Raw genomic sequence first — 27410 nt, forward strand, 5'->3', positions numbered from 1 at the left:
TTAGACACAAAAGTCTCCCAATACAAGAAGCCCCTTCTATATTAGTCGTAATACGTGAAGGGCCCGAAGGGGATTACCTCAGCTGTTAGCGGTTCGGATACTGTGTAGTGGATACATGGCGAATCCGCTGGGGAAACGAGGACAATCCATTTTGTGCGTCGGATGCACGCGAGAACGTCCAACGCATAGCGACGCAATCGAGACAGAACAGACGCCCACCCACCCCCCCTTCGACTCTCTCAATTCTCCACAGCTGAATGCCAAAATACTTGGTGGAAACACAAAAGGAATGTTCAAGGCAAAAAGGGAGAGAGAACGAAACCCGATGCCGATTAAGATTGGTCAATTGCCCAACTTTTCTATACGATTGGAAAGACTACAACTGTTCGAGTGGATTTGTCATTGGGTCGAAATAAACTCCAAAGAGAACTTTGATGTGAAAAAGAGATTTAAAAAACAAAAATGAAACCTAAATAGTAAACAACTACACAGAAAATCCTTCTTTTCTTTTTTCCTTTTACATTGATAACAATGTTTTATTTCGTTGTTATAGGGATTCGGTTGGAAGTGATAGTTTAAATTCGAACAACCGCCAGGAATATATATGAGAAAAAGAAATACAACTTTACACATTTGTTTATTTAAATTCATTGAAAGAAAAGGGACATTTTGGTTCTAAAGCATGCAGATTTCATCGCGTTCTCTTTAAAATAACTAAAGTAGAAAATTAGTGTTAAAAGCATTTTTTTTTTGTCTTTACGTTACTTATATGTTTTGAAGATGATGACTCGAATGAATTTCCTTTTTTTCCGTGAATTAAATTGAAACAAGAAGGGGTAAATTTAGGGATAAGCGGAAGAGTAGTCGACTCATCAGGTCGTCAAAGAGTGATATAATTAGTAAATTTGATTTTTGTTCTTTTTTCTTATCTGTTACATATGAAGATGACCCAACGGATACCAGGCCACGTGCTCTTCTGTGAGGCTTAGCGACTCGAGTGGGATGTTGACCGCACCGAGGAACTGGTTTTCTTGGACACGGTCGTAACTCCAAGCAGACACCTTATGGGAGCAAACACGTATACATAACAGTCGAATATCTGGTTGACTTTTTTTGTTTTATTATTATCTTTTTTAAAATTACCTGCAGCAGGCGTTTCTGGACATTTTCAAGCGACATGCGGTAAACCAACATTTCCATAAAGGTAGGATGAATATTGCGACGAATAACGCGTGTTTTACGCTTGGTGATTTTGTGCATGTCTGGTAACAGGTACGTTTTCACGTAAGGTGACGGCAACTCGGTCGCTGTATTGTTGACAGAAGTTGCCGAGCTTCCCCCGGCAATTAAATCGCGACCATGTTGGATCATGACATGCAACTCGCCTCGAGTATATTGGATCGATATTTTCAACTCGCCTGTAGAGACCAACGGGATAATTAATGGGAAACGAAAGGAATTATGAGCTTAGTAATAACACCGAACCTTGAACGAGACCGTTGGCATTGGTGACATTACGGATATGTTGACTGGACGAAGACTTATTGCGCCACTTGGTGACATAAACATTGGCCTCTTCATCTTGATCACGCAGCAGCGGATGGAAAAAAGTGTAGATCAGTTCGCAATGGCAGATTTCGGGTGCCAACTGGAACAAGCTCGTGAGAAATTGGTCCAGTTCGGTACGTCTCTTCTCAGCCACAGCTTTGACTGAACTACGGCCCAAGTATACGCCTTTCGATAAGCTCAAAATACGATTGGAAACGAGCGGAAAGCGGAGGCAGAGCTTCTGATGGAGCTCCGAAAACTCTCGGTGGCTACGGAATAGATAAATTTTCTCCGCCTGTTTCTCACGCTGGAGGCTCACGATGAAGACGTAATACTTTTCGGGATCATAACGTTTTTGAAAGCCAACTACTCGAGCCTGATAAAAAAACAAACATTGAAATTGAAATTTAAAAATTTTGATTAATCATTAGAATCCATTTGCTGTCTATTACCTCGATTATTCGGCCGTCGGTAGCCAGAGTGTAACTTTTCGGAACAAACGATAGAAGTCGATCATCGTTATGGTCTCCATGGAAACGCAGCTGAGCTAAATTGTGTAAAAAGAAATTGAATTGAGTGAACCAAGAGCGAAGAGAATCCTCAATCATGCGCGCGAAAACGGCCGCTGCTTCTGCCTTTGATTTTTCGGGGAGCAAAGCTTTCTGGACGTAACTAATGGCATCGGCATTGACGCCAGGAATATTCGAAGTGGCCATTAACGCCAGCAAATGAAGCAGAGAATTGCTGTGCTGTCGGACAATATTGAAAGCCTGTAAAACATAACGCTGTTAAGAACCTTATTCAGATTAAGAAAATATTTCAATTTCATACTTGGCAACATAGATCGACAAAGTGTTGGAATTTCTGATTTGGTTTGTCCCCGCCGTTGATGACGTAAGCCATGTCGGAAGTCAAAACGAATGGTGTCCGATCCCGTTTAAAATTACCAAACATTTGTGCGTCACCAAGAAATTTGCCAAAATCAATATGGAAGAGGTGGCCGGTGGATTTGACCATAATATTATCGTTATGTCGATCGCAAACACCAAAGACATAAGTCGCCACGCTATAACCGGCACACGAAGCCGTAAAATTGTGCACTGCTCTTTCGTACTCGAGTGGCGACGGATTGTGCTTAGCCAACCAGTCAGCAATCGGTCGATCCTTAAAAGAGCCCGTTAATCCGTGTTCAATCTAAAAAAACAAAACAAACAGAACATTCATTGAAGAATTAAAGGAAAGACAAATTCAATATTGCTCCGGAAGGTATACTTGAATCCGTCTCAAAGTCTCGGCGCCTGTAACGAGCTCCACAAATCCTCGCCTAGGCCCAGTGGGTACACAACTAAAGGTGACCATCTTCAGATCAAGTCCATGTTTACGCCACAATTTGTCCATAATACGCACCTGAAAGATAAACAAAATCAAATGTAGCCTAGGTGGGAAAACTTTGGACAATAATAAACATACCATCTGGAGCGTGAGCATATCTTGCCGTAAATCATCCCCTACTTTATACATGGCGCTAACGAGAGAATTCTCATTCACTGCAAACAAAACACGCAACAAATAAATCATACATTCAATTCACAACAAGTAAAAAATTAAATTACCTTCAGGTTCAGCCGAATGGAAAGCTAATTTAAGAGGAAGCGTGTTGGATGGGAAATAAGAACACAGACGAACTTCTAGTCCATTCACCTGGAGACTGGGCCCAATAGGTAGTGAGGTCGAGTTATTCCCAAGTGAGGAATGAATTGGCTCCAATTCACGAAGAAGCGTGTTGAGCCGCTGCGATTCTTTTGTGGATTTCACCAGATCGGCGCAAGAATCAAGCTGCTGAACAAGCATCTGCTCACTGAGGAATCGGTGACGTAAGGCCGCTCCGCAAGTGGCAAGAACGGAACGCAGCAACAACTGTAAACGTCTGAAAATTGATACAAAAAAAAAGGAAAATGAAATAAGCGTACCGGAAGCAAATGGATTGCTGAATTACCCGGAATAGCGTGGATCAGCCCCTTCAAAATAAGCTTCTGCAAAATCGGAATTCTGTGGACTGGGTCCTGGAAGCTGTTGGACGAGGAGCCAGTAAAGCGAATGAGCTACTTGTGGTGAGCTTAACGATCTTTCAAGGAGAAACGCCATCAGAGGTGAATGGTCAAATGGTTCCAGCTTCAGCGCCTCCACCAATTGTGGTAAATAATCGACCAGTTCGTCAGATAAGATCGGTCGAAGCCATTCAACTGCGCAGCGACGGACTTCAATATCAGGAAAACAAGGCAGAAGTAATTGAAACGCTTCCAGTGGAGAAAGAGCTTTCCAGCGCTGCAGCAAACTATAAAGGTCAGACAGACTTGCCCAGTCCCAAGACTGGGCCACCTGAAGTACTTTGGTCAAAGCGGCAGGTTCATCCGTCAAGTAATGACGCTTCTCCCACAAAAGCTAAATGCCAAAGGAAGTTTATGAATAATCGATACACATAATGTAGAAGCGTATATGACAATACCTCGCGTTGATAGAGATCCATCTTGGCAAAGGATCCACTTTGGATGATATCCATTAGCGAACGTTGGGTGTTGTCATCCAAGGCGCTGAAATCACGAAGCTCACCACTTGGAATGACGGTGGGTTCAACAAGGGGAAAATGAATATCAGCGTCATCCAAATCAGGCATTTCAATACTGAGCAAAGGAGTCGAATGACCACGAGGATGGCGCCCGGCCGTGGGTACATATCCTGAACGCTTGTCAGAAGCTGGCGGCCATAGAGGAAGCAGTCGACTACCTAGAGTAATAATAACATCAGTAGAAAATTAGTAACTAGACAAATTAATTTAGACTAACAGCAGCCGCACCTTGAACGAGGGTCCAATTTGGATCGCCGTAAGTAAAAAAATTCTGGGCTGTCCATCCAAGTTCGACGTGTTCAGCTTCCGACCCACTTCCTGGATCCCCTTCCGCCACTTTCCTTCGACCGTAGACAGTAAGAACAAGGCGTGATTCACGCGGCAGAGTACAAATGGCCACGCTACTGAAGCTGATCACTTCATCAAAGACGATACGGTTCGGGAAGAAGGCGGCTGACCTGGAACTTGCGGTACCAAACACCACCTGACTACGGCCCACTGATGTAACCCCGTGCAGCAGATCAATCCGCACTTCATACGTGTCAAAATTCCAAGAAGGTTCGAGTCGGTGAAGAGCGCCTACACGGAAGCCGACACAGTCTAAAACGCCAGAGGACTCGTAAACTTTGACACAGCCGGGCGCGAGTGGCAGGGCGAAGTTGACGCGGAAAGCGCAAGTGTAGGCATTGATTAGTTTGCGAATTGCAGTAACCAGTTCCACGCAATTAGTTCGCAAACGATTTTGACCAGGAAGAACTACCATGGAATAAGGGCCGTCTTCACCGACGATTTCTGCTCGATTCGAGCCTCTTGTGGAGTTATTACAAGTGAATACAATGTTATCTAAGGCCATCGTTAAGTCTGTTGTTTCAATACTGCCCAACATCGAGCACAGAGCTGCAAATCGAAAGAAAAACAAAATTATTATTTCGAAAAACAATAGAATAAATAGTTAATAATTTTTACCTTTGACGGACTGCAGCAGACCTTTGGGTTGTGTGTGGCTAGAGTTTACCAAGAGTCGATCAATTTCTCCGTGAATGATGTCGATGAGAACGGAGACCGTCGCGTGAGTGAGTGCATCTCCCGGCTCTCTAGACAACAAATCGTCAACTTTGATTTCGATATCTTTGATGTCATCTTCTGCAGTCCTAAGCAAAGGCCTGGGCACTTCGTTTATATGAAGCAGACACAACAAGACATCCTTTTCCAGCTTGATACAGTGGTGGACGTACTCGTAGTCGCAAAGGCACGAATTGGGCATTAAAAATTCGGCCATGCCCCAGACCTTGAGCGCATATTCTTCCGACTTGAGCTGACTGGTGGCACCCAACTCACAAACGACGTGGCTTATAACGTGATCTACTCGGCTGCTAATATCACATGTGAAATTGATGACGGGGTGGTCCATAGAGAAATGTACTGCCAATTTCACTGATATGGACTCGGTGCAACTTGACTCCAGTATCGGACTAGTCTAGTAAATGGTAAAAAAATGTAATAATAATTAATGGGTTAGTTATTACGAAAGGTAAATTTGCTTACCACGTAACCTGTGTTGGTTTCGGCTTCATCATAGCGAAAACGGGAGCGAACTTGGCGGACCAAATTAACGAATGTGACCAGTCCCAGGTCTCCGGCACCGGAATCAACTTCGTTCACTACCACCTTCAATGATGTGTCCTTGCTTTTCTGAGCTGGTGGTACAATAGATTGCCTTTTGTTTGATGTCGTCGCTGGTTTTGCGGGCGATTGCTCTTTCGTGAGAACTTCGTAGATCGTTTCGGGAATGCTGCTTGCTGGGACCGTGGATGAACCTTCGAAGGCTCTTTGGCTCAAGCCGAGAAAATAATCGAACGGGTCGTAGTCTTGATCGAAAAGAAATTCGTCCGTCTTATTCTTTTCTGTTGAAGTGGAGCTACAAGCAACTGGGGTTACGGCCTGCTCGGGAACAGGATTCGGACTGAGCAGAGGGTCAAAAGCACGAAGGATACTGTAGCGAGGATGAGTAGATTCGACAGCAAGATCGATCAGATTTCGATTAAACATACTTTCATCAAAGGAAATGGGACCTTTCTTGCTGCTGTTGAGCTTGGGTGTCGAGAGTACAACTGGTGAGGGTAAAGAACTTGTTGGTATTGGTTGCGAAAGGTGTTGAGGCACATTTTGAACAGACAAATGATTTGGAAAGAGGACTGCATGACGGCTGGACCTATTTGATGATAAATTCATGTTCGGAAAGGCCAAGTCCAATTCTTCAAAAAGGAATGAGTCTTCGAGATCTGAGGGCCTGGCCCTAATTGGTGACATCAAATTAATCAGATCATTTGAATTTGGGGATTGTGACAGTTGCCTTTTGGGGACAGGAGGAGGTACGAGACCCACACTCTGAGAATTGATGCCACCTGGTCTTGGTCTGGGTTTGATCTGAATCTTTGGTGATGTTGACGATTCAGGTAAAGGAAATGGGGAAGAGCTAACACTTTTTGCTCTAACTGTAGCATAAATAGGGCTGGGCTCTCGACTGGGATGAGCAACTGCCGCCGACTCTTTAAGCTTTTCTTGTTTAAATCGGTCCAAAGCTGCTGTTTCCAATGACAAAGCTTTGGCTTTCTCCAAATCTAGTTGAAATCGACGTTCAGCCTCATCGATTTGAAGTTTCTGACAGTTATCCATGTTTGACAACAAAATAAAATGTTAGGTTAAAATCCCATGCCAATCCACTCGATCCATAGGGCAGTGTCAGACTACATAGACAAAACTTTAAAAAAATACTGCAGGATAGGTTGTCTGTCTGTTTCTAAGACACTTAAAAACCTACTTCACTTTAACTGTCAAGTGGAATAAAAATAGCCGCAGTGCCTCGGACTAGTGCGGTGGACCTAATAAAATAAAAACTTCCGGGAACAAATACAAATATAAGCAGTTTTCTCGTTTCCTCCTCTAAATCAGTCTAAATTAATTGGAACTTAATTCTGCTAATTCTGCTAATACTACGTGACCATACGTTTGCATTGAAATATTTAAAAAAACAAAAAAAAACAAAAAACAATTTAATTTTAACAAAAACATCCGTTGTATTTAGTTCATTTGTCATGATAATTTTATACAAAAAATATGATTGCCAATGAAAATGGAACGCCTTATTCATGAAAAAATATTCAAACATCAGGTTTTTTACGAATTGAATCCCGTAATCTGAAAACACGACTGTTAAGCATTCGTTTGAAACGTGGAAGAGCGAGATTGTTTCGAGCAGGGTGATTTAAGCATGATTTTTGCTTTGATGTAGGACATCCGTAAATTATGTCTTCTCCGATAAAATCGTGCACAAATGAATGAAGGAAGGAAACGCAATTGGGGTTGCGCAAAAATGTATAAAGCCCTCTGACCCAGCGCTATGAAGAACACGTTGTAAGAGTAGGCAATAGGAGGTGGTGGACGAATGCAGGATATTAAACGACAAAAACCGATCGCTTCTTGAAGTTTTTCTAACTGTTGGGCGATCGTGTCTCCGATGAACCCAACTCCTGTAGTTTGGCTCGGCTGTTGAATATTCGCAAACAAATTATGTTGGAAGTTGTAAAAGAGCTCCGTCCATCTAGCGTGAAGATCATTTACCCAATTGGTATAGTAAAAGTCAACAAGAAGAATGGCAAGAATGATTAGCTGATCTGTGGCAAAGATTAAATTCCAAAGCATTTTCACTGTTTCTTTGGGGGTCGGCAACCAAACGGGAACCACTTGCAAGTCTTCCCCTTGTGTTTCCGTCATTTCTTCCGATCCTTGAATCTCTTTTTGTTCAGTTTTTGTTATGTAGAAATTATCGAATGAGAGTGGACCCCAAAGGTAAAAGCAAAGGTAGCCAACTGGCCAAAATAAGAGTCCCATGGCAGCCGTTAACTTGAGAACGTAGTCGATAGTAATGTCGTAAATCTTACGAATAAATTCGGAAGTGTTACGAAGGCTTCTCAAAATAGAAGTCCAAGTCCCGTTTAACTTATTCTCGACATTAGAGGTGGCATGGAGTTCAAATAATATGCCCACGCGCATTCGAATAGCTCCACTCGCCAAACTTCCCAGACGCTCCCGAAGACTCATTAACATTTCAGTGATCTTCTCCGGTCCCAGATTTTGGCAAGGTCCTCTGCTTAATGTCATCAACCTTAGACAAATTTCTTCCGAGATGTCTACGATATCGCAAAGGGCGTCCGCTCCTTTAAGGAGACAATCTTTTTTGGCTGCTTTTGTAGCGTTCAAACATATTTCAAAAGGTTTGGAAAAGCTTTGCTGACAGCTAATTCCTTTGCTCTCCAGCCACTTGAATCCAATTTCAATCGCGTCACGAAATTGATGTTGAGTTCCATTGACGTTGTTGAACTTGGCTGCGATATCGACAACACCTGTGTTCACCTGATTCATATGATGTTGTTGAAAAACTGAACTGTTACGTATGAGCTGTGCCGAATAAATCGTTTCGTTCTGCAAACAATCGACTGCTGTCAGCGGAATAATCGTCAGTTCTCTAATGTGACACAGGGATTGGATTATTTCTGTGTAAGCTAAGGCTTTCACAAAAACGTGAGCAGTAAATCCACTAGGCATGGTCCCCACAAGAGATAAGCAGCATTCTAGGAAAGGCCGCAGCGAGATGGGCGTAAAGTGCCAGGCAGTTCCGATGACCAAACCAGTTCCGAAAAAGAATCCTCCCGTTGTTGCAGCAAAACAAAATGGTTGGGCGCTGATCGCATTTCGTCCACACAAAAGATCACCAACACGGAAAGAGTAGATATATGATCCAATGGTGAACCAAAAGAACACGCTGACGACCACTGTGAATCTTTTTCTATCTGTCGTGAACATAAACATTTTTAAGCAACACACAGATCCATTAAAACTAAACTAATAATGTGTTGAATGAACATCAAGTTGTCACACACACACACACTAAGTTTAAAATTAAGCTTAACCTTACTTCTGTGACTTTTAAGACTGGACTGATTGGCAGGCCTGAGTTATCACTGCAGCAATTCTGAAATAAAATTTAAAAAAAGAAATGTTATTTACCGGATATGAACGGAAACTCTAAAATGCGCTAGAAACTATTATGTAATAACTTTTACCAATTAAATATTTACATTTTTTCACTACAAAATGTTGTAAATCGTTAGGAAACTAAAGCAGTAAGAATAACGAATCGATAGTTCAGGTAAGTAAAATAAGCTTAGTTTTTCGATCCGCAAATCATAAAACACAGGATTTTACAACACCAATCCTTTATGAAACAACAAGCCTACATTCATTAATTTTTTCAATACCACTTGACACTATAATACTTTGAACCTTTTGATCATATTTATCAATGTAAATAAAGAACGAATTTTTTCACTTGGTTTTTCGGAAATCTTTAGCCTCTTAATCTAAATTTTGTAACAAGATATACTTCACACATGTGTTTGATTTACATTTGACGATACGTACTGTTATTTTATTTTTTAATATTCTAATCTTGTTCATGGGGGGGGGGGGGGAAATAGGTCATTTTACTCCGCAAGAAACGTTTCTTGTGAAATAAAAATGACGTCTAAACGGTTATCAATTGACAGTAGATAAAATAATGTCTTCGTTCCCAAAAATTGGTAAACAGACATCGTTCCGAATGGGATTGGCTGATAAGCTGCAATAACGTACTTTTCTATACCCCAAAATCGCTGAAACCCTTTCGTCATTCAAATTGTTATGTTACCATGGACTGCTAATGAAAAATCTAGACCAAGGACTTCCAAACGAGTTTTGATCTAGTTTTTACAGCTAGCGGGTCTGAAGGAAGAGCGTGGTCGGCATAAAAGAAGCTCGCAGTGTTCAAAATTGTGGCAGCATCGTCGGATCTCTCACCATTTGAAGTGCTACTTCCTATCGTTTATAACATAGGCATTAAGACGACATGTCTTATACACTGACTCCAAAAGCGACTTTCTTCCTGTTGGTTATCTTAACATTGACCCTTATTGAGAGCGCTGTTTCGGTTTCACTCACTAAACGCCATATTCCAGGCCGAGTTCCAGGTCGCCCAAGAAAGGTAGTAGGCGGATTCTCACCGATCGACGTGGACGATCCCAACGTCAAGGAAATAGCCGAATTTGCTACAAGTGCCATATCGGAGAGCAGCAATTCTGGGCCTTTATCACTAATCAAAATAGTCAAAGCTGAATCCCAAGTAGTGGCCGGAAGGAATTATAAATTGATCCTAGAGCTCAGTAGCGTCGTTGACGGGGCTAGCGAGACCGAAGAAACCCTTTGCGAAGTGATTGTTTTCCATCAGCCATGGACGCAAACACGGAAACTGAGCAAGTCAAACTGTTTACCAATTAAAGTAATTCATTCTTGGACCGAAGCTCGTGAACTGGGAGCTTCTGTGAACTGTCAAAAACCACAAATCGAAGCTGTTCCTGACACTCCGGCGATGATGGTCGGTGGCTTCTCGCCGATCGACACCGACGACGCTTCAGTCAAAGAAATGGCTAATTTTGCTACAACTAGAATATCAGAAAGCAGTAATTCGGGGCCATTAGCATTGATCAAAGTTGTAAAAGCAGAATCGCAGGTTGTAGCCGGTAAGAATTACAAACTAACTCTGGAGCTGGGTAGTGCTGCCGATGGAGCCGTAGGAAGTAATCTTATTTGCAATGTACTCGTTTTTCATCAATCGTGGACTCACACACTTGAACTGAAGGAGTCCAATTGTTTGGCGCCGATCGAAGCCGAGACTGACATAGTAACTGAAATACTGCGAGCTATTGACGGACGTGAAGACTTGTCGAGAATGGCTGGTTATCTAAATGCGTCTCGTGAAACCTTGATAAAAGAGTTTCCTCTCACCAGTTCTGGTAATTACGAAAAATGTTCATAGTTGCATTTTAGAATTAAGTGAATTTAATATTAAATACTAACTATTTATCCTATTTGACTGAACGGGAAAAAATAGACGGAAGAAAATTGGGCTACACGTTATTTGCACCCACATCGATGGCTTTCATGATGCAAATGCCGCAAGACGCTGGCGATCCTCTCGTAATGGACGCCGATTTTCGCCGGTCGGTACTGATTCGCCATTTTGTTCGCGAGGATGTTTCGTCGGACGATATAGGGAAATTGGACAAGCTCGTCATGGCCGACTCTAACGAGGTTATTTTCACAAGCAAGAGCGCAAATGAATTATGCAACCTACCTCCAATAGACAGCGATGGATCTGAATGTGAAGCATACATCCCGTCATGGACGTTCCAGCCAAATTCCGGCAGATGTGAGAACTACGTATACGGTGGCTGTTTCAAGACGAAAAATCTTTTTGAAACAGAAGAAGAATGCCAAGCCGCCTGTGATCCAGCAGTCCGTAAGTTAGTTATTTAAATAAAAAATTATTAAACATTAAAAATGAAATAAAAACATATTTACTGGATTGATTTGAACTTCTCTAAAAAAAAATCGGCTGCAAATCTTCCTAAATTCAATTAAAATTTGTTTTAGGATGATTTTACAGAAAAACTGAATCACTGCTTATTTTGACTTCTTTTTTCTAGATCCTTTAACACAGCTGGTAAACGAGACAGAAATCCAACAGGTAGCCATTCAATTGGAAAAAGATTTGGGAACCATTTACGCCATTGATCGAGTTTTCATGAGTGGTGATGAAGTTGGCGAAATCCTTCGTATTAAACATCCTAGTCCCGGTCCATTTGGATTTTTCGGAATGCCAATTGAAATACAACCAGAAGTCAATGAGAACATTCCTGCTAGAATCACTGGCGGATTTTCTACTATCGACGTGGACGACGCCTACATAAAGGAGATCGCCGATTTCGCCACAACCGCCATATCTGCAAATAATAACTCAGGACCTGTCCGATTGATTAGGATTATCAAAGCAGAATCGCAGATTGTGGCCGGAAAAAATTTTAAATTGACTCTTAAACTTAACAGCGCTATCGACGAAGTTGATTCCCTCCTGTGCGATGTGGTCGTATTCGATCAATCGTGGTCACAAACCCGACAATTAAAAAAATCGAATTGTTTGTCGATAAATACTGTCGTTTTATGGAACCAAATTCTCAAACAGGAAAATGACTCGTTACCGAATTCACAAGTTACAGAGTTACATAGTTTGTTTTAGGTAACCGTTACCAAATAGCAAATACAAACTTGGTCAACGTACGCTGACGAGGTTGTGCCAAACTTTCTAGTTCCTTGGTTTAAATAATATACCCCCCCCCCCCAAAAAAAAACCCCACACAAACACATGTTCATTTCTCGATAAATGTTTGTTTAAATACAATGCTTTTCACACCTGCAATAATTGTTGAAATTGCTGCTAACGTTGGATAAAGTATTTCCCTATTACAACATTAATTTTGGCAGATAACAAAACTAACATTATAGTATCATCACCAGGGTTTAACCTGTAAGAATTGCTGGTCACGTTGCAATCATCTTGATTTGAGTAGTACAATTCAAACTGAAAATAAATGAAACTGATGTTTACCTACAGAGATGGGTGCCATTTTCGAGGAAGTATAACAAGGACAGACCTGTGCTCACGTAACTTCACATGAAATAGACCCTATCCTAGAATGAATGATTTCTGCCATCTGTTTGTTTCTCAAATCTCAGAGTTAATGGCAGAACCGCAGAGGCAGAATGCAAATGCACACACCCTGCTATATTATTTTTGCAAGTTCTCTCACTGACGACTGACTCATTTCTGAGCAGTTCTCTTCCTTCGAATTTTCGTACCAACCAGCCGTAACGCCATCTCTGGAGCTTGCCGGCAGGCTCTTTTGCAGGCTTGATGCTTGATGCAGACGATGTTATTTCAAAAGCAGTAAGTTGTCAAGTGTGACTTGTTTGCGATTTTGAATGGAATTGTAGAAACGTGGTTCATCAATTTATAAACAATTTTCAGCTTACTGGCATTAAAATAAACAAATGGCTGATAAATTAGCAAGAGCCGAGAAGGCTATAGAATCGAATCCATTTGATTTGGAAGCTTGGGGTCAAATTTTGCGTGAAGCCCAAATACGCAAGATTGATGATGCTCGAACTTACTTTGAACGCTTGGTGGCCCAGTTTCCGACATCAGGTCGTTATTGGAAAATGTACATTGAACAAGAAATGCGAGCAAGAAACTATGATAAAGTCGAAAAGGTAGCAATTAATTTAGCACATTCTAATGAAGCCATTCAATCTTGCTCCTCCCTATTTTTAGCTGTTTCAACGATGCTTGGTCAAGGTTTTAAACATTGAACTGTGGAAATTGTATGTTAACTATGTGAAAGAAACCAAAAGTGCTCTGCCCAACTACAGGTACAACAAACTTGAATATACAAACACTAAATATTGTTTTCTTTAATCATACCAATGTTCACAGAGAAAAAATTGCTCAATGCTACGATTTTACACTGGACAAAGTTGGGATGGATATTCAGTCATACAGTATTTGGAATGACTATATTCACTTCCTCCGTAATGTTGAAGCTGTTGGATCTTATGCTGAAAATCAAAGGATCACGGCTGTGAGGAAAGTGTATCAAAGGGGTGTAATCACTCCAATGCTTAACATTGAACAACTATGGAAGGATTACATTGCTTATGAATTGGCTATTAACCCCATGATTGCTGAAAAGATGCAACAGGTACAGTTTTTTTTTTTTTAAACCTTACCCTAACACTTTTTAAACACTTATTTTCAATTATTTAGGAGCGCAGCCGTGATTACATGAATGCTAGAAGAGTTGCCAAAGAACTAGAGGCCTGCACTCGCGGTCTTAACAAGGCTATGCCTTCGACTCCTCCATCCAATCATCCGGAACAAAACAAACAGGTGGAACTGTGGAAGAAGTATCTGGCTTGGGAGAAATCGAATCCCCTCCGTACGGAAGACCAGTCACTACTCACTAAGAGAACAATGTTCGCTTTCGAACAATGTCTCCTATGTCTGGGACATCATCCTCATGTTTGGTATGAAGCTGCCCTTTTTCTACAGATTAGCACAAAAACTCTTTCAGATAAAGGGGTAAGTTAAAGCACCAATTTCTGTCAATATTCTTAAATTTAAAGATTCTTTTTAGGATGTTACGGCTGCCAAGAACTTAGCTGAAGAAGTCTCAAATATTTATGAACGATCAATTAATGGGCCCATGTCACATAATAGTTTGCTTTATTTCGCTTATGCGGATTACGAAGAGGGACGAATTAAGTACGACAAAGCTCATCAGATCTATACAAAATATTTGGAGCAGCATGACATCGACCCAACTTTGGTAATTTTATCACTTTTTACATTGTACATACAAACCCCTTATGTTTAAAACATTCGCAGGGTTATATTCAATATATGCGATTTGCAAGGAGAGCAGAAGGTATTAAATCGGCTCGACTAGTGTTCAAGAGATCTCGCCAGGATCCCCGCTGTTCTAGCCATGTTTTCGTAGCTGCTGCCTTAATGGAATATTATTGCACCAAGGACAAAAATATCGCCTTTAAAATATTCGATCTAGGCCTCAAACGTTTCAAGCATCAACCTGATTATCTGCTTGCTTATGTGGAATTCTTGACCCAACTAAATGAAGATAACAACACTAGAGTTCTCTTTGAAAGGATTCTTTCATCAGGTTCCCTCACTTCTGAAAATTCGCTTGAAATTTGGAACCGCTTCCTCGAATTTGAGTCTTCTATTGGTGATCTTTCGAGTGTAATCAAAGTAGAAAAAAGACGCAACGCCGTTCTCGACAAGGTATTTTTTATTTTATTTTTTTTTTCATTTAGTGTTGTGTATTTTTGGATTCATTTCAATTGTGTTATTTATTTTAGCTTAAGGAACTGGAAGGTAAAGAAACAGCACTTCTTATTGATCGGTATAGATTTGGAACCCTCTTCCCTTGCTCAGCCGCGGATTTAAGGTGAGTTTCTTATGTTACTTGATAACTTTTTTCTAATATTTGTTTTTAATGATTCTCTTAAAAGGGCTTTGGGATACTACGAAGTAGCAGAGCTGAGTAGTAGTCAAAATGCTAAAAACCTCCTTGCTAGAGAGGAAGAAAGTAGAAAACAAAGCACAGAAGCGGCTGATGTTACCATGTACAAGCCCGATTTTTCTCAGATGGTTCCGTTCAAGCCGAAGATGCAATGGACCCCCGGAGAACACATTGCGCCTGGTAAAGTTTCTACAAAGTATTTCTAGATTACAACTTAACGAATTCTTTGATGCGTTTGGACAGGAGGAGGATTTCCGCTTCCACCTGCAGCCTCTCAACTGTGCGGAATGTTACCGCCTCCGCATTGTTTCCACGGTCCTTTTGTAGTAGTCGATCCAGTAATGGAGCTTATTAAACATTTGAATATAAGCGAAACAAGTAATACTTTGATTTCCCTTGGCTGTATTATATTTTTAAACATTAACATTTATTGGTGTATTTTAGGTTCTCTTCTTGCAAATACAGCGGAAAATTCTAAACTATTTGACATGGCTCGAAGTGTTCATTGGCTTCCGAAAGATACGGGTGTCGATCGTCCACAAAAAAAGAGAGGGGTGGGTGAAGAGTCTGAAGATGAGGAGCCGATCGCCATTAGTGGATCTCAGCCTGGTGGACCGCCACCAAATGATATTTACAGGAAACGACAACAGAAGCGAGTCAAGTGATGAAAGAATTTACTTGATCAATATTCAAAACACAAATACACACATAATTGTTTACACCATCCATAATCAAATCATTTCTGATAAAAGTTTTCTAGTAATTTTTGAACTCGCCACAACATGACTTCATTAGTACCAGAACAATTTTCTGGTCTGTAAGGGGGGCCTACTACTATTTCATTTAGCACTAGTAAACAACCATAATTATTTTCATTCACTGGAATACGGCTTTCATGAAACCATTTTTTCAGGGCATCTTTCAGCGGCTTCCAATCTTCAGTATGTTGGGAGCTAGCTCCAGGTCCTTGCATTCCATTGTTCTCTTGCGTAAGGGTTCTGGTATTGGTTGATGTTAATTTTACAATCTTGAGATACTTAATTGAATTTCCAATAACTAATTTTATGCTTCTTTCTTCTTGGTTACAACGATCGACCATCATAAAAAGACTAAAAATGAAAGATTCAAAAGAAATGTTAAACTATGGCTTCATATGCATGCATTGTTGTCTTAAACTTTGTGGTTTCTACTAACCTTCCACTTATTGGATCCATTGAGTAGATTTGTCCAACAAACTTGACATGATTAATTGTTAAAACTTCGACTCTGCTACCGACTAAATTTATATAATTAGCCGGACATTTTTCTAAGGGATATTGTAACACACATCCTTCTGCAAGTTCCATTTTCAAAACTGTTATGATGCGAACGATGACCTAGTGCTCCACCATACGGATAAAAATTGCAACTAAAACTGCCTTATTGCAACTTTTGCTATCCTTAAATTTCTTAAAATACATTCATTAAAAAATGATTTCTCAACCAGCTTCAGTTTTATATTCTAAATTTGGACTGGTTCAGACGAAATATAATTTAATTCGTGAACAATCGTGAATCTGTTTGAAATCATGGTCATGGTTGGGGTTGCCCATGGGCAACCATCGCGAGCAGCCGAAATAAATGTAAACAGTTGCTTCGAATTTTTACCTTCTCAATTTTCTATCGAAACCTAAAAGGTTTTAGAAAACATAAACCATGAAGATTCCTGCACCTTATTTATGGTTCTCTGCTGTTGGAGCATTTGGTGGCGGGATCATACTGGTCAAGTAAAAAAAATTGTCTAAAGTTCAGCAAATCTTGCTGCTAGACCTAAAATATTCATGTTGTTTTAGAGAATATTTCAGTGGAACTAGATATGAAGGTAAAGAAAAATTAGACGGAAAAACAGTGATTATTACTGGGGCTACTGATGGAATTGGAAAGGAAACAGCTAAAGATCTAGCTAAAAGAGGAGCAAAAGTATATATGGCCTCTCGTGATATGAAGAAGTGTGAAGAAATTAGAAAAGAATTTGTCCTTGAAAGTGGGAACAAATTCATCTATTGCCGAAAATGTGACCTAGCATCACAGGAATCAATCAGACAGTTTGCTTCAAGATTTAATTCTGGTATTTTTCTTATATGATTCCCTTTTGTGGCAAATGTACTTAACTATTTTCTAGAGGAATCAAAGTTGCATATCCTTATTAACAATGCCGGGGTAATGCGTTGTCCTCGTAGTTTAACTCTCGAAGGTATCGAGATGCAGATAGGGGTAATATACGATACAATAAAATTGAGTTTCTCCAATATCTCAATACAATAATAAATTTTTACAGGTAAACCATTTTGGTCATTTTCTTCTTACCCATCTGTTGCTTGATAAACTTAAAGTAAGAATTAATATTTAAAAATGATGTCATACCTATTTTAAAAGCGCTGTATTAATAGCAATCCGCACCCAGTCGAATCATTAACGTTTCAAGCGTGGCCCATTTAAGAGGAAAAATAGATTTTGATGACCTCAACTCGGAAAAAAAGTACGATCCTGCAGCAGCTTACGAACAGAGTAAGTTAGCCAATGTTCTGTTCACGCGCGAACTAGCAAAACGCCTGGAAGGTAAAATAATAAATTAATTTCAAAACTATATTTTAAAAAATAATCTGATCAATTTAAAATTACCAGGAACCGGTGTGACCGTAAACGCCTTACACCCAGGAATTGTGAATACAAATATTGCTCGTCACATGGGTTTTGTCAACAGTTGGTTTGCAAGCATCATTCTTAAACCACTTTCCTGGCCTTTTATTCGAACGCCCCCGAGAGGAGCGCAGACAACTCTATACGCAGCACTTGATCCCTCACTTGAAAAAGTAACTGGGAAATATTTCAGGTGACTTCAAATAATTGTGTGTTAACATCACAGCCGTTGTCTAATTTGGAACTGGAATATTAGTAATTGTGCAGAAGCTGAGGTTTCACCCCAAGCTCTGGATGATGACGTTGCTCGAAAACTCTTCCTTACTAGTTTACGATGGACACGTCTAAATTAGAAGAAAATAAAAATTGCAAGTTAACTGTCTTTAAATTTGCATTTTCCAATTCGTTTAAACAAAATAGATAATTTTAAACTTAACAACGGAATGGTACATTGTCATTTTTTGTACGATTAAAGTCACCACGAGTTCCTCCCGATTTACTAACCAATTGAAGATTACGAATTTCAGCTTCTCTAGTCACCGCTTTAACCATATCAATTATTGTTAAGCAAGCGACTGATGCAGCTGTTAGAGCTTCCATTTCAACACCCGTTGGACCTCGTGTCACTGCTTCACTTTCTACATTAACGCAGTGATTGATTGAGTCAAGGGATAAGTGAACGCGAAGTTGATGAAGAGCGATAGGGTGACACAGCGGAATCAACTGCGAAGTCAACTTTCCGCCGCTGATGCCTGCTATTTCGGCAACTTTAAGAACATCACCTTTTTTTATTTGATTTTCAGCTACTAGATGGAAAGCTTCAGGTCCAATCCAAACAGTAGCTTGAGCTCTAGCTCGTCGAATGGTCCATGCCTTGTCACTTACGTCTACCATTCGAGCCTGCCCTTGATGATCAACATGAGTCAACTGAACCTGTTCACTGTTGACATTTGAGGTCGCAGATTTTGATGGTTCTTGAACTGGTTCATTTTCATGTGGAGCTGGGGCATGAAACATAGAAGATACTTGAAGGAGTGAAGCATTAGTTTCTCTGAACTTCGTCCACGGATCATCTAGGTAATTGTCATGGTTGTTCTGGTTGTCTTCTTTAGTGGTGCAGTAAAAACGGACGGAACTCGTAGCTATGGAACCCCCTGTCAATAGACCATTGGGATCACCTAAATGTAAACTTGTGTCCATAAAGAGTGCCAACTACCTAGGAAAGATGATTCTCACCCACCGATCAAAATCATGGGACGATTTTTCATCGAAGGCAAATTTGACATTCCTAAATGAAAAATTCGGTACAGGGATTTGTCAAATTATACGTTAAAACACATGAAAAATACCGGCGTGCTGCTTTTTCTTCCGTCCAACGGCTTGGCCGACAACGGCAATCAATTCTTCGTTTGAAGCCCCATCTCTCAGTAAGTCTCTTTAAGAGGTAAGGCTGGTAAGGTACATAACTAATGTCGCACAGAACACATTTTACTAGCGATGTACCTCAACGAGGTTTCGGCGTTCCCGAAGAGACACACTTTCAGATTTCCATCAGCAGTTAGTCTCAAGCGATTACACGAGCCACAAAAGTGTTCTGACATGGACGTGATGAAGCCGATTTTCCCGCGATATCCCGGCACCTGATAGGCCTACAGCGGATAAAATAAATTTTTTCATAATATAATTATCGAACTGTAGGACCTAGAGAATAGTATAACTTACTTTGGATGTGTCATTAGCTGCATCTTCCAAACGCATCAAGTCGCTGTATTTTCGTCTAATAATTTCCAACATTTCGTGATAAGGAACCATTTTTTTACCATTCCATTTGTTTCCTTCAAATGGCATATATTCGATAAACCGAACATCAATGTCTTTATCACGGGTAAGTTCAACAAAGCTATGCAATTCATCTTCGTTCAAACCACGCATCACAACACAGTTAAGCTAAATAAAATCAATAATTCAGCGTCAATTAGAGAATATTAATCACATAATTATTAGTTATTTTACTTTGAGTGGATTGTATCCCAATTCCAAAGAGACATCAATGCCTTGAAGAACTTTTTCAAATCCTTTTCTGCGAGTAATAAACTCAAATTTGGCTGGAATGAGAGTATCTAGGCTAACATTGAGCATATTTAAGCCAGCTGCTTTCAAAGCAGGTAACTTTCTGGATAAAAGCAATCCATTGGTAGTCATAGCTAAAGTTTTCAAGCCATCAAGTTTTTTCAAGGCATCTAATTCAAAAATTAATTAAGTTATAAGACATAGTACAAGAACTAAAAGTCTTATAATAGATACCAACAAGCTCAACAATATCAGGACGGATGGAGGGCTCCCCACCAGTCAACCTAATTTTATCTACTCCTTCTACTACAAAAGCAGAAGCAATTTTAATGATTTCACTTGTTGTTAGTAGTTTGTCCTTTGTGGTTAAGTCAACACCTCCAGCTGGCATGCAATACTGACCTGGAAATAATGTGGGAAAGTCAATGCTTATTTAAGAGTTTTCTCGAAAATTTGTTACTTTACTTACATCGTAGGTTGCAGCGCTCTGTTAAGGAAATCCTCAAATAATTGTGCTTTCTACCATGAGTATCAGTCAAGAAAGAGGAAAATGGCAGAATCTTCTTATTTTCGAATAGAGATTTTCTGACTGTCTGTAATTTTAAGATAGAATTTCCAATTAGTAATGTTTTTAGGTTTTTACTACTTTTTTTCTAGACTGAATTAGTTATTTATTAGATATTTGGACACTTACTGATGGGATCAAAGGCTTAGCAATATTTGCCACAGTGGCACAGTGCCTTGCTAAAAGTCTGTTTGTAGCACCAAGACATAAATTCATTTTGTTGAGCATGTATTAAACGTATAAAGTATTAATCACGCGACAACGATTCAATAATCAATGTCTCAATTAAGAAACTTATTATGCAACGTTTGATAAGAAAGACTGATACGCAAATTGATAAGATTTTTGTACACGTGCTTGTGTCCTGCTCAGCTGTTCTGTTGTTATGGTCGATGCTGCGTTGCATTTAATTTATTTAAATTATTCGAATTTATTTGAAAAGAAAAATTATTTTTAAATTCTTTCTGCTTTTTCCATAAAGACAGAGCAATAGATCCCTGGTCGGTTCACGGCTGTGTTGGCTTCCCCATCTCGATTTTAGGGTAAACGTAAGCCGATTTTCAGGGGGTTTTAGGGCGGGGCCTGTCAGAATTGTGAAGTGGAAACTTTAAAAAGAGCCATCTAGGCTCTCAAAAGTAGCTGGACGTTGTAGCTGACACACTCACTAGAGGCGCTTTTTAAAGTTTCCAAATCGGCTTACGTTTACCCTAAAATCGAGATGGGGAAGCCAACACAGCCGTGAACCGACCAGGGATCTATTGCTCTGATAAAGAGGAAAATTTGCAAGTGTCAGATACAGAAATACCCGAGAGTTTTGCAGCAGCCAGCGGGTTTGTTGAGAAATATTGTTTTGCTCGTTTTTTTTTCTAAGTATAGAATTTTCTAAGAAATAACATACATATTTCTAATATGAGTCAGCGAAGTAGAAAATCTTATTCGTCCAGCCACCATTCCACCACCATTCATTTACAATTCGATCCCTTGCTGAGCGAGAGGACAGACCTGCTTTGAATGTCTTGAAATCTGTTTTTAATCAATAGTTTTAAATTCAGAAATTTACAGTTTTTAAATTCTGTTTTAGGGGAGGAGTAACTCAATACAACAGAACGCAGAAATACGGATGAGGTACCATATACAGTTAACTTGCTGATTAATCACCATAATTTGACTTGGAGGATTAGCGGAATGGTATACGGAATTCGGATGTTGTGGCTTTGTGGGTTCACATTTCCTTTTTTTTGGGGGGGGGGGGGGCAACGTAGTTTTTCATTTAATGACAGTAGTAATAAAACAATTTCTGACACGATTACATCTGAATCAAGATGTGCATTCATCGTTTATCGGATCAAGCCAACAGTACACCATTACATATTGTCTCGTGTTCGATTCTTATCCTTCCAACTGTGTGATACTACTCTAAATAAATATGTTCTATATATGTCTTATATGTGTGTTGATTCACAACGATCGAAATTACGTTTCGAGTATATTTTAATATTTATTGAAAAGAAACTCCTGGGGAAATTTGGAGTGAATTGTCATCGAAAACCCCCAAAGTCCGCCCAAATATTTCCATTTATAGAACCCTACAATCTAAAAGTCATTCATTCAAATTGCTAGTGCCAACGTCACGTAACCGCAACGGACATGGCACAATGTTTCATATAGACCGTAACAACTGGTATTAGGCCGGTCCCACTGTGGACGTTCATTGACGCAGGTCACCAGCGTTTCATAACCAACCCCACCGGCACCAACCATATGTCATCGCCCGGGATTGACGTCATCACAGTAGGCTACCGATTCAATCATCATAAATCAATTGGGTACGTGATGCAGGCGACCACTAATGCCAACTTGATGGGTTCCGGCGTGGGGGTACACTGGCCGCCGCCGATGTCATATCGGCTTCACTTTTTTCCCCTACAATATTATACCGTCCATTTGTCACCTCAGTTTATGTCAACTGATTACGTCGACGTCCGCATATGATTTTACGGCGATGCGCTACGCGTTGTCAGACCGAGTTCATCGACAGTCGAGTCCAAGAAAACAAATTGCTCAACGTCGCCGGTGTGGTGGTAACAGTCGGCCGAATGGGAGAGTAATCCGACCACCACAAAAGAATCCGACTGCTGTTGTTGTTCCCGAATTCGGCCAGATGTCATTTGCTGACATGTGTCCATCACCTGATCTCGTGCTGCTGATTGTCGTTGAGCGGAGCACGGCAAATTGGGGGTTGATATTAATATGGACGGCAACGACAACGAAAGTAATGAGGACAAACGATTCGGCTGAAGCTGAAGATGCTGGTGGTGATCGACCACTTTGTCTGGCCGAGCGGCCTGCTGCTGATTGGCTTGATTATTCTCATACTTCTGGCAATTACCCATTGAACTCGGACAAGAAACGATGGTCTGGTTATCGGAACTAATCAGTGGTATGGTCGTGATTTTGGTGACGCTGCTGCTGGCTTGATCCTGCGCCGTTTTAACTTTCTGATGTTCGGCATGGGAAACGACGATCTCCTTCATTGGCAGGTGGACAGTCGGCGTCGGCTTAAGGGAATGTGAATCGCTGTAGCAGTTTAGCAGGTATTTTCGCACGTTCCGTTTTTTCCTGGGATTAGCTCCGTGTTGTCCCGACACAGCACCTTGAGTGCGATGACATTGAAATCGGCCAAGGAACCGCAACGAAAATCTTTCCCAAGCCAAACGGAACTACACGGAATAAACAACAGGAGAAACGTTTTAAAAATGATGGGTTATTTTTTTGTGGGGGTTAATTGTTCTAATAATTCCGAGAAAGTCTTATATTGGGGCTCGGTATATACCTGGGTATTGAGGAGGCCGTAGATAAGCGGATTGAGGACAGCTGACGTTTTGGCGAAAAGGGAAGGAATTGTAGCAAAAGCTGGCGAAATAGTTCCCACGTAAGACAAATCTTCATCTGGAAATGCGGAGGAAAAATTGGTTGCGTTGATCCTGCTGGAATAATAAGTGTGATTGTCTTGGCCGATGAAAGTCTCGAATAGCGCCAAAATGGAATAGGGAGTCCAGGCCGCCATGAAGGCAGCGATCATGCAGGCCACCATCATCGTCACTCGCTTCTCGGCCGCGTCTCTTTTGTGACGATGGTTACCGCTCTGCTGTTGATTGTTATTGATGGATTGATGATGCTGCTGCTGTTTGGTCTTTTTACTCAAAGAATGCTCCTGCTCCAGCATCAGTTGGCCTTGCACATGAGCTGGCACATCAGTCGGTTTCAGCGTTTCCCTTCTCATTTCCGATCGTCCCCGTCTCTGAATTTTGTAAAAGTTAAAGCTGGTTTTTAATTTGAAAACCAAACATTTTCAAATTTCTATTAATAAGGGCCAATAGGATGAAAAGTGAATTTTGTTCTGCCCAATTTGACAATCATGAATTACTAACACGAAGATGACGTAAAATTTATGAAGATTTTCTTCCAATTTCTGTTTGCTTATATACCTATGCAGGTATAAATGTAACATAAGGATCCTATTTAAATTCAAGGCCTTAGTCGTATAAGATCAAAAGGTCCCACGCCATCGTGATCACCGAATATAAAATATTAATAGCCAATGATGGAAATCATCAACGACGGAATCACTTGGGCTTATTATTTTCATACCTTTTGGACGACGCGTAGGATCCTGACGTAAGAGATGATAATGGCGGCAAGTGGGACGACCAGTCCCATACAAAACATGTACAGGATGTAGGATCGATTGTTGTTCGTCTTCGACTCCCAATTCACCGAACAGCTATAAATACATACATATTGCGTCATCCAGTTAATTTAATGAGAAAATGCACATCAGGTTATAATTATCCTAAGATTGGATCGAGTCGCAATTTTAAATTGATGGAAAATAATTCTTCACCTGATGTGAGCTGCTTCACGATCGTAACGACCCCACCCAAACAGGGGTGGACAAGTGATGGCCAGAGCGTAAATCCAGATAATGACGAGTAATATCACACCCTGGCGACAGCCGAGCCGCCCACTGTGGTTGGTGAATGCGCTTTTACGTTTGGCCGGGCAGCATACGACGAGCTGGCAACGCCAAATCGCCAAAGCCGTTAGAGTGGTGATCGATCCGATTCCTATACAAAACATTGGTGATGGACACATATAAGAATTTTCTTTCGAATAAAGGAAACCGATTTATATATGTACCTGCAGTGGACATGATCATCGCGTAGGCGACGCACAGTTCCTGACTAAACGGCCAATTAAACTCCAATGCGGCCGCTGTTGATATCGGAGTCCTATACAATCGCAACCATTTATTCGAGAGAGAACAAATCGATTTAAGTGTGACATTTATTTCTTGTGATATCGGATACGTATAATTAATGTGTGACCGGGCCGAAACCCTATGTACACGCACCCGAAGCCGGCAATTGCGCCATCAGAGCACGCCAAATTGAGCAGCATCCAGTTCAACGGGGTCATCCTCTGTACATCACCGACAAAATAATAGCCAATATATAAAAACGGGGCATCAGCAAAAGACATCAAAACAAATTCCAGTTAGACAGCTGCGTGCCCTAAAATTTAGACTAAAACCATACACTACAAACCAGCACATAATAAATTGCGTAAGACAGCTGCTGTATAGTGCCAAAATAAAAAGCCCCGGCAAATTGCCAACAATCAGCAACAGCCGGAACGACACGCGGGCGAGAAAAAGAAAATCTTGTTTAGGCCTATATAGCACAATCGCACATGGAAATAAACAAAATGGGATGAGAAAAGTGCGCGTCGGACCAAGTCGTGTTTGAGTGAGAGCCGTTGCTACATTTGAGACAGAAATGTCGACACAAATTTAATACTGGATGGTCTATTCGAAATTGGCGAAGACCAACGAATTTTCTTACACTCTATATGCTATACCGCATAAATTTATTCTGCGTGTTTGTATAGGTACTAGCGTATATAGAGGTTATCATATCAGTTGTCAAATCAGACGACAGCAGTGGAAAAGGCCGTCAGTATATATTTAACTACAGCTGACTAGCGCATTATAAGACAGGAAGGTTGTGTATGTCTACAGAATCCCGCAATGTAGCCAATCTAGATTAAATTTAGACTTACTACATCAACGTCTCCAAGCGCAAAATCGTGAACGACATTCGAGGTCGAGTAACAATAAATATACCCCCCAATTATGCTCACGATTTTCACGATCTTTTTTTTTGAAAAAATCACTTCATCATCATCAACTCTAATGTGTTTGACACATTGTCGTTGACATAGTTCAAAACAATTATTTTGAGCATTGCATAACGAGGACTTTTGTTTTATCGTAAATTGCACATGCTTGTTAGAAGTCTCCTAGTTTTTGGAGTGAGAAGATTGATATGGCTTTCAGCAATTCCGGTTTGGAAATGACAAAAAGCCAAAAACAGAATTATGCAAATGACTTTTCATTTGCAACTGCACACTACCTGCTATACGTTACATCATTTGATGCGTCAGAATTTACGTGATAATGCCATTCATTTAAAACTACCCAAATCATGCGCACAGTATTAATCTTGTAACCATTCATTAATTACTATTTAAAAAATGATTGATTTAAATGATTCCCGACATGTTACAATCTAAAAAAAATCCCGGTATACATGCAAGGCAATTAGGTCAAGAATGGCAATTACCTGGGAATCGTTGAGAATGACGATAACGACGACAACGTTCATAATTAAACCCAGAACGCTAATGAAGAGCAGGTAAGCAGCCGTCAACCGATACGCCCAGGTAGGCATCAGCAGATTATTAGCCGCCAGAGGGTCAGCATCCTCGCCAAAGTATTCACCAATAATGAAGGGGTTTCCATCGCCAGCAATTCCTCCCGAATCGAACAGCAGCAATTCGGTGCTATTACTGTTGAAGTCGTCAGCACTTTTACGCAGATGTGATGTGATCACATCGGCCACAAAACCGAGCAAGGGGCTTGTAATGTTGGCGTCAATGGCCATTAGAAACTGTTACAGATGCAAGCGTGTGTTTTTGAACAAACAGTCTCAATTACGCCACTGATGATTCGACTCACCGTGAACGGCCGTGTTAATCGTCGGCATCCTCGACTGGGAACTATTACGTCAAGATTGGCAAGGAAATACCGATGGTGCTATTCCAAATGGATACGTGGAATACCGGGGTGAAATAGGCGGTACATTTGAGAATTTTAGCACGACGAATGTAATGGCGAACTGCACTATGAAGAAAAGGACAGGTGAAGTGCAGTTGCTGTGCATCATCAGCGGACTAAAGTCACCCTTGACAGATGTCTCCTCTTTTATGTCTGTCTAGTGTGCGGTAAAGGCACAAACAGCAGGCGCAGCAGCACCACATACTGCAGCCAACCGTGCAGCGCACAACTATACACGCGGGATCTCCAGCCGCTAGAGCTAGGAGGACGACGCGCGCGGGATCGGCGCCGTGACACTGGATCAGCAGCAGCCGTGCAAGTTTACAGATAGGCGGGACTAGACAGATTGTGTGGTGTATAGCTATTTTACTTTTTTGGCATTTGAATATGGGGCGGCGTAAAATAACGACAGACTTGCTGGTTGCTGCGCTGCTGCTGGACATCTCAAGGTCCTCTTCCGGACTTTGTATCGAACAAGACGAATGGGGCTTTCTCATGTGTGGGGGTACATTATATATCCAACCGGCATCAAAGCTCTTTGCGTGTTCCTTTATAGCATTTCCTCGAGATTAGATGGTAAAAATTGATTTCTATTTTCTGTCGATGGACAGCAATTAAGGTACGTGTGTTCTTCTTCCTGGATCCGCCCTAATTCCAATTGTTGGACAATACCAATGTGGCCAACTGATTACAGGTTATATTTGTACTGCTGCG

The 27410-nt window shown here is 40.8% G+C and overlaps 7 protein-coding genes across 9 annotated transcripts; 3 read left to right on the top strand and 4 right to left on the bottom strand.

Moving 5' to 3' along the window:
- Positions 1-498: 498 nt before the first annotated feature.
- LOC124191227 (phosphatidylinositol 4-phosphate 3-kinase C2 domain-containing subunit alpha-like) lies at positions 499-7035 on the bottom strand. Its single transcript, XM_046584305.1, has 13 exons — positions 5720-7035; positions 5141-5651; positions 4403-5071; positions 4055-4332; positions 3545-3990; positions 3162-3475; positions 3019-3095; positions 2821-2955; positions 2380-2742; positions 2001-2318; positions 1486-1924; positions 1144-1418; positions 499-1061 (listed from the first exon to the last, which is right to left on the bottom strand). The coding sequence occupies exons 1-13, from the start codon at positions 6848-6850 to the stop codon at positions 933-935; spliced, it is 5085 nt and encodes a 1694-aa protein (XP_046440261.1). The 5' UTR covers positions 6851-7035; the 3' UTR covers positions 499-932.
- A 191-nt stretch (positions 7036-7226) lies between these two features.
- LOC124191294 lies at positions 7227-11541 on the bottom strand. Of its 2 annotated transcripts, none has more exons than XM_046584441.1 (3): positions 11403-11541; positions 9150-9206; positions 7227-9024 (listed from the first exon to the last, which is right to left on the bottom strand). In XM_046584441.1, the coding sequence occupies exon 3, from the start codon at positions 8777-8779 to the stop codon at positions 7388-7390; it is 1392 nt and encodes a 463-aa protein (XP_046440397.1). In that variant the 5' UTR covers positions 8780-9024; positions 9150-9206; positions 11403-11541; the 3' UTR covers positions 7227-7387. The 2 variants fall into 2 exon arrangements, with proteins under 2 accessions (XP_046440397.1, XP_046440398.1); XM_046584442.1 differs by having other exon boundaries at positions 9145-9206.
- On the top strand, positions 9949-12524 carry LOC124191292. Its single transcript, XM_046584438.1, has 3 exons — positions 9949-11061; positions 11160-11567; positions 11755-12524. Exons 1-3 carry the CDS (start codon positions 10119-10121, stop codon positions 12342-12344), a joined length of 1941 nt encoding a protein of 646 aa, XP_046440394.1. The 5' UTR covers positions 9949-10118; the 3' UTR covers positions 12345-12524.
- A 481-nt stretch (positions 12525-13005) lies between these two features.
- LOC124191291 (cleavage stimulation factor subunit 3-like) lies at positions 13006-15928 on the top strand. The gene is made up of 10 exons (XM_046584436.1): positions 13006-13375; positions 13437-13534; positions 13599-13863; positions 13929-14243; positions 14299-14490; positions 14550-14963; positions 15041-15129; positions 15194-15384; positions 15448-15582; positions 15649-15928. Exons 1-10 carry the CDS (start codon positions 13157-13159, stop codon positions 15867-15869), a joined length of 2139 nt encoding a protein of 712 aa, XP_046440392.1. The 5' UTR covers positions 13006-13156; the 3' UTR covers positions 15870-15928.
- Positions 15929-16826: 898 nt separating this feature from the next.
- Positions 16827-18319, top strand: LOC124191295 (retinol dehydrogenase 13-like). Its single transcript, XM_046584443.1, has 7 exons — positions 16827-16970; positions 17037-17311; positions 17366-17457; positions 17522-17575; positions 17634-17802; positions 17869-18076; positions 18140-18319. Exons 1-7 carry the CDS (start codon positions 16900-16902, stop codon positions 18234-18236), a joined length of 966 nt encoding a protein of 321 aa, XP_046440399.1. The 5' UTR covers positions 16827-16899; the 3' UTR covers positions 18237-18319.
- On the bottom strand, positions 18257-20895 carry LOC124191293 (GTP 3',8-cyclase, mitochondrial-like). Of its 2 annotated transcripts, none has more exons than XM_046584440.1 (9): positions 20648-20895; positions 20423-20546; positions 20188-20355; positions 19897-20123; positions 19606-19830; positions 19387-19532; positions 19233-19318; positions 19124-19171; positions 18257-19037 (listed from the first exon to the last, which is right to left on the bottom strand). In XM_046584440.1, the coding sequence occupies exons 1-9, from the start codon at positions 20744-20746 to the stop codon at positions 18316-18318; spliced, it is 1845 nt and encodes a 614-aa protein (XP_046440396.1). In that variant the 5' UTR covers positions 20747-20895; the 3' UTR covers positions 18257-18315. The 2 variants fall into 2 exon arrangements, with proteins under 2 accessions (XP_046440396.1, XP_046440395.1); XM_046584439.1 differs by having other exon boundaries at positions 18257-19061; positions 20648-20894.
- A 488-nt stretch (positions 20896-21383) lies between these two features.
- Positions 21384-26973, bottom strand: LOC124190219 (opsin-3-like). Its single transcript, XM_046582799.1, has 7 exons — positions 26203-26973; positions 24933-25000; positions 24719-24810; positions 24423-24645; positions 24170-24302; positions 23352-23819; positions 21384-23238 (listed from the first exon to the last, which is right to left on the bottom strand). Exons 1-7 carry the CDS (start codon positions 26521-26523, stop codon positions 22513-22515), a joined length of 2031 nt encoding a protein of 676 aa, XP_046438755.1. The 5' UTR covers positions 26524-26973; the 3' UTR covers positions 21384-22512.
- Positions 26974-27410: the final 437 nt, after the last annotated feature.

The sequence above is a fragment of the Daphnia pulex genome, chromosome 3 (assembly GCF_021134715.1).
Source record: "Daphnia pulex isolate KAP4 chromosome 3, ASM2113471v1".
Taxonomy (NCBI): domain Eukaryota; kingdom Metazoa; phylum Arthropoda; class Branchiopoda; order Diplostraca; family Daphniidae; genus Daphnia; species Daphnia pulex.